The sequence below is a fragment of the Bison bison genome, unplaced genomic scaffold (assembly GCF_000754665.1).
Source record: "Bison bison bison isolate TAMUID 2011002044 unplaced genomic scaffold, Bison_UMD1.0 scf7180017864182, whole genome shotgun sequence".
Taxonomy (NCBI): Eukaryota; Metazoa; Chordata; class Mammalia; order Artiodactyla; family Bovidae; genus Bison; species Bison bison.
Window position 1 is genome coordinate 1,323,042 of NW_011494754.1, and position 6,351 is coordinate 1,329,392.

At 41.4% G+C, this 6,351-nt stretch overlaps 1 protein-coding gene across 2 annotated transcripts in view; it reads right to left on the minus strand.

Annotated features, from left to right (window-relative positions):
* The window catches only part of GMNN (geminin, DNA replication inhibitor), a 10,888-nt gene extending 7,091 nt beyond the window's left edge, over window positions 1–3,797 (minus strand). The window contains exons 1-2 of one of the 2 annotated variants that reach the window (XM_010843499.1): window positions 3,642–3,797; window positions 1,646–1,703 (exon numbers count right to left, since the gene is read on the minus strand). In XM_010843499.1, coding sequence (XP_010841801.1) covers window positions 1,646–1,696 — 51 coding nt within the window. In that variant the 5' untranslated portion in view covers window positions 1,697–1,703; window positions 3,642–3,797. Of the gene's footprint in view, window positions 1–1,645; window positions 1,722–3,641 lie in introns of both variants that reach the window. The other variant, XM_010843498.1, reaches the window with a different exon arrangement.
* Between the last annotated feature and the right edge of the window lie 2,554 nt (window positions 3,798–6,351).

The window sequence follows — 6,351 nt, forward strand, 5'->3', positions numbered from 1 at the left end:
GGAAACAGTGTCAGACTTTATTTTTCTGGGCTCCAAAATCACTGCAGATGGTGACTGCACACATGAAATTAAAAGACGCTTACTCCTTGGAAGGAAAGTTTTGACCAACCTAGATAGCATACTGAAAAGCAGAGACATTACTTTGCCAACAAAGGTCCGTCTAGTCAAGGCTATGGTTCTTCCAGTAGTCATGTATGGGTGTGAAAGTTGGACTGTGAAGAAAGCTGAGCACTGAAGAATTGATGCTTTTGAACTGTGGTGTTGGAGAAGACTCTTGAGAGTCCCTTGGACTGCAAGGAGATCCAACCAGTCCATTCTGAAGATCAGCCCTGGGATTTCTTTGGAGGGAATGATGCTAAAGCTGAAACTCCAGTACTTTGGCCACCTCATGTGAAGAGTTGACTCATTGGAAAAGACTCTGATGCTGGGAGGGATTGGGGGCAGGAGGAGAAGGGGACGACAGAGGATGAGATGGCTGGATGGCATCACTGACTCAATGGACGTGAGTTTGAGTGAACTCCGGGAGTTAGTGATGGACAGGGAGGCCTGACGTGCTGCGATTCACGGGGTCACAAAGAGTCAGACACAACTGAGCGACTGAACTGAACTGAACTGAAACTGAGGCGGAGATGCTAAATAACTCACCCAACATCACAGTTTTGGAGGCAGAACCAAGCAGAACCCAGGTCCTTTTATATCCCAGATAGTTGTACTATAGCTACTAAATATTCGACTTCTCTTTAAATGTTAGACTCTGCTGGAATTATATAAATTATTTGTCTGGGATTTGATTCAAAATAATTCAGTGGAAGAAAGAGGGAGTGAATAGAGATGGAGATGAAATAAGACTTGCCATATACTGATAGTCCATGGGGTCTTAAAGAGTCGGACATGACTGAGCAACTGAACTGAACTGATATACTGATAACTGCTGAAAATGGGGGAAGTAAACTGAGATTAAATTGCTATTTTTTAATATTTTCCTAATAAAAAGCTTAAAAAAAACACACACATACAAAGCACAATTGGAAGATGTTATTACCCGTTATGGAAGATGATGGAATCAAATTCACATATTATCAGTACAAACTATTATTCAAGAAAAATAATTTAAGGAAGATACTAAGGCAAGTTAATAATGCAAAATGTCTCTGTGATCAAAGATCTAATCTGAATATATACACAAAGGATTTTAATAAAATCATCTCATGAAAAGTAAGAGTAAAAACAAAGGAATAAAAAGTCTTGTATATAGAAAACCCTAAGGAATTTACTAATACAACTAATAAACAAGTTCAGCAAGGTTGAAAGAAACAAGATCAAGATACAAAAGTCAACTGCATTTCTATATAGCAGCAATGACCACACCAAAAATTTAATTAAGGAAATGATTCCAGCTACAATAGTATTAAAAAGAACAAAATACTTAGAGCTAACCAAATGGAAAAACATTCTATGTACATGGACCACAAAACTTAATATTCAACCATAATTCATTTTTAAACAGTCCTCTTGCCCTCAGACTCAAAATTTAGTTAAGTCAAGGTTCATAGAAATTATAGCCAAGTTAAATTTGACAAAATTATGTCAAAAAACATCTACCTACCTGCTTTCTACAACAGGAGAAAGTGATTGCATCACATACCTTTACATTCTCTTGGAGTCCTTCTTGTTTCTGCTTCATGCTGTGACTCATTACACACCTGACGAAGAACAGAAGACTAGCAATTCAAAAACAGAATAATCTGCATCAGAAAGTGAAATTCAGTTTTTTGTTCAAAGTACAATCATAAAAATTAAAATTAAAAAATCATAACGATAAAAAAGATGGAATCTTTTCTCACTGTACCCAAACTCAGCCCTGTCAGTGACAAGTGACTAAAGCTAACGACTGTTAATATCTCTACTTTATACATACACACACACACACAATAATTCTGACTGGTAAAATTTTGTTATATATGAGAAAATATGTATCCTAAGCAAATTTACAAAACATGATGGTGTTCTGGATTAAATGCAGGGCTCCCAAAGATCTGAAAAATGGTCAGTGGGAAAAGTTAAACACAGACATTTGGGTATGATCAGGTCAAGAACAGCATCCTAACTTTGCTGTTTCAAAGGCAGATTTAAGCTATAATAAACTTGGCTCTGGTAACCAGCAATAACTTAATGCTGACTTAGTATCTGACCAAATAAGATTATGCATTTCCATGTGTAGGGAATGTTTAGCCACCATTAACTGAGGTACTGATGGATGCAAAGAAAAGGGAGGAGACAAAGGGCTCTGCAATCTTATTAACCAGAACACTGGGCTCCACTCACTCCAAACCCAAATGTGAACTCCTCAGCCATCGCTCTTCTCTCATCTGTCTCTCATACAGATCTCACGGATTTCTGTAGTCATGCCTTTCTTTACTCAGTGCAGTGACTGCTAAACTTGACTGTGACCCATCCCATGTGAATGCATTTTACACTGTGCACCAGCACACACAAATGCAATCAAAAAAGCCCAGCAAAGAAAGTCTAATGCTGTGACGCATCCTATTTTCTAGTCAGTTTAATGTTTAGCAAATGCTGGTCGGGCTGATCCAGGGCAGTGGTGTTGTCGCAGCCTGGGATTCCAAAATCACTTAGTGGGTGTTTAAAACATCAAAGTGTATGGCATAGGAGGAATAAATACTGCTTCCTGAAGGTTCTAATTTAGCTGAGGAATGCGTCCTAAATTGCGATGTAAAAAATGTGATTTAGTACACGTCATGATTTAAAGAGTTGAAAGCCACGGGTCAAACCTAACTCTTCACTTGCTCATTAACACTCCCGCAGACATCCTTATTTTTATTATCTAGTTTTATTTTAGATTGAAAACCCTGGCATAGGACTGAGTCCAAGGAAATATTGATAAACTGATGAAACCAAGTGTCACCACGTTCATTTTTTCTTTAAATGAGCAGACGCAGGATTCAGGGATCTTCTCCCATGACCCCAGTTAGCGGACCATCACGGAGGCTCAGTAGTAAAGAAACAGTCTGTCAATGCAGGAGACGCGGGTTCAATCCCTGGGTTGGGGAAGATCCTCTTGGAGAAGGAAATGGCAACGCACTCCAGTATTCTTGCCTGGGAGATCCCATGGACAGAGGAGCCTGGCAGGCTACAGTCACGCAGTCGGACGTGACTTAGCGACTAGACAACAACAATGGATTTCCACCAGTTCAAGAGGACGGATGATGTTCCTCTTGACCAGGTACACCCACACTGATGCCCTCACACCAACCAGCTGCACAGAAACCGCCCCGCGACCCCGCCAGTTTGTCCTCGGGGCACTGACCCAGAAGCCAAAGAGGAGGCAGAAGGTTCAGCGCGCCGGGGCCCTCCAACCCATGGGCGTGCCTGGGGATGGCGCCCGCCAGCCAATAGCGAGCGCGGACGGGAAAGCGCGCCAAAACCGACCTGACTAATGGGACGGGGTCCAGTCTCACCTCCTCCCCCGTCCCGCGACCGTTTAATTGCCTCTTCACCCCGACCCCGACAGTGGCCAGGCAGTCATCAGAGGAGTACGTGAGCTCTGGCCGGCGGCAGCCCAAAAGAGGCCTCATCTAGCAACCCCTGCGGACCCCCTCCAGCCACCCTCTCACACTTACCGGATGGAAGCGTGCAGTCCTCGTATCGAACTCAGGAAGTTGTGACCGCTGCTCCTCGCGCGGGGTTCACAGCCAACCCACGTTTGGGTCAGCAGCTGCTAGAGTGTGGGCGCGCGCTGCTGTGAAAACACTGAAACTCTTCCCGCCGGCCCTGGACGATCACGTAACCACCTGACGCTAGACGTAGGGTGGAGCTATCGGAATCCGACGAATCGCCTCTCGCCCCCGCCCGTTTCGGCTCCGCCCCCTCTTGCGCCTGCGTGGTGGGCAGGGTGTGTATTTGGGCCCCGATGGGTTCTAGGTCCCAGTTCTGTCCTGCTGTCCTAACTTCCGTTCAAACTGAATGTTTTTTTGTTTGTTTTTTTTTTTTGTCCCCACTGGATGTAAACACCGAGAGAACAAAGTATTGTATGTATAGTACATCTTATTTTTCTGAAAATCCTTGTTCCAGGGCCCCCTTATTGTATTAAGAGCTTTTATATTTTGGCTTATTTACGTTGACTAAATTGTGGTTCGCTTGTGGCTCAGTTGGTAAAGAATCCGCCCTCAATGCGGGAGAACTGAGTTCGATCCCTGGGTTGGGAAGATCCCCTGTAGACTGGAAAGGCTACCCACTCCAGTATTCTGGCCTAGAGAATCTCATGGACTATATAGTCCGTGGGGTCACAAAGAGTCGGACAAGAGTGAGCCACTTTCACTTCACTTCGGTAGTTCTAGAAGGCCTAATCCTGCCTCAAGCCCATTGATTGAGCGCCTGGAGCTACCAGTACTGTTCTAGGCGCTGGAATACAGCTGCCATTGCAGTTCGAAGGAGCAGGAAAACCTTGTTTTTGTTGTTTAGTTGCTCAGTTGTCTGAATCTTTACAACCCCATGGACTGTAGGCCCCCATGCTCCTCTGTCCTTGAGTTTTTGCAGGCAAGAATACTAGAGTGGGTTGCCATTTCCTCCTCCAGGGGATCTTCCCGACCCAGGAATCGAACTCCAGTCTCCTGCGTTGTAGGCGGTTTCTTTACCCCTGAGCCAGCGCGAAGCTGGAATATTAATTACTTCTAGCTTTTTATATTATTATTATTGGTTTTAGTCATTTTACAAATTTCTCAACTTTGTTTGTGAGCATAGTACACTTCGGATAACCAGAGTCATGTTAAATCTTTTGTTTATACCTACCATAGCTATCAATGTTAATACAAGTCTGTTTCCCCGTTTGTTAACTTTTCATGGAATTATTCTCAGAAGGAAGGAAATAGCTGGTAACTACGCACAGCACCACCTTTCTGAAAGTAGTGCTTTCTCAACTGCAGACACCCTGCAGACACTGCGCCCATCTCCTGCCACCTGTCGCATTGTATTTCTTTTTGACAGAGCTCAAAATGTGCAAAGCGTCATCGTATGATTCTAGTTGTCTTTGGGGTGAAATATAACATAAAATCTAAATTCTAAAGAAACAATCCATTCATTGGAAAACTATCAATAGATGACTGAGTTTCCACAGTAAGAATTCTGATGACCACTGTGTAATTTGACTTTGAAACACCAGTTAGTCAAAACAGTAAATCTGACTTCTAATTTCTTCATTCAGCCACGATTAAAATGGCATCACGGATGAAAAGAACCCAAATAATAAGTATACATTTTAAAATATATAAAAAATTATATTCAGGTAGTCTGTAACATGTATAAAGAAAAATACATAATGTTACTTCTTTCCAGAACTAAAAAGCTGGGAAAGAAAAATGTCTTCCATGTGAAAATGATGAGAGGTAGAATTTAGAGGTTACCATAGTTGAAAATCTACAGAAGCATTAAAAGAATTGATTTCCCAAGCATCTTATGAAGCCCACCTCCCCAAATGTTATCTGTAGTTGCTAAGAGGATTGGTTAGTTTGGGGATGGTGTGAAGAAACTTTTACTTTATACATTTTAATGTTGCTTGACTTTTTTTGAATTCAAAGGAGATGATGCATCCTTTAGCAAAAATTGTGAAGCCCCCAGAGTCTGAAAAAACTGTATCACCAGCTTAGGTTAGATCCCTCCTGCTTTGCCTACTAAATGATCAACTAATTAATGTGACAGATTAATTCAGATCTCTACCAGTGCTATTCAGTTGGGTGGCCACTAGCCACGTGATGGCTGTTGAACACCTGAAATGTACAATAATGTAAAACACATACCAGATTTCAAAGATTTAATGTGAAAAGAATGTAAAATACTTCCATAATTTTTTGTATTGGAATAATATTGAATAATAATATTGAAATAATACTTTGGATATATGGGGTTGAGTACAAATATTGTTAAAAAATAATTTCACTTTTTGTTTTTTTAATATGGCTACCAGAAAAATTGTAATTACATAAGTGGTTCACATTTTGTTTCCATGGGATCTGACTGCTCTACACTATCATAATGTACATGATCCTACTAAATCCTCTTAGTTGCCTGGTAAGGCAGTTTTTTCTACTTCCTTTTTTACAAAACTGAGAAGCTAAATCACAAGTCCAAGATCTCACACAACTAGGCTGTGGTAGGTTGAGACCTCAGATCTTCAGACTCTTAAGTCCACACCTGGAAAGAAAGAGGTTCTAAAAATACTCCTTTCTCAAGAGACAGAGGATCCTCGAGAGTACTGGGGAATGTCTCCAAAACTTATGGTTTCACATTGTTTTTGAAAAACCATTTATAAGAAAATAATTTTGAAGGTATTTGGAA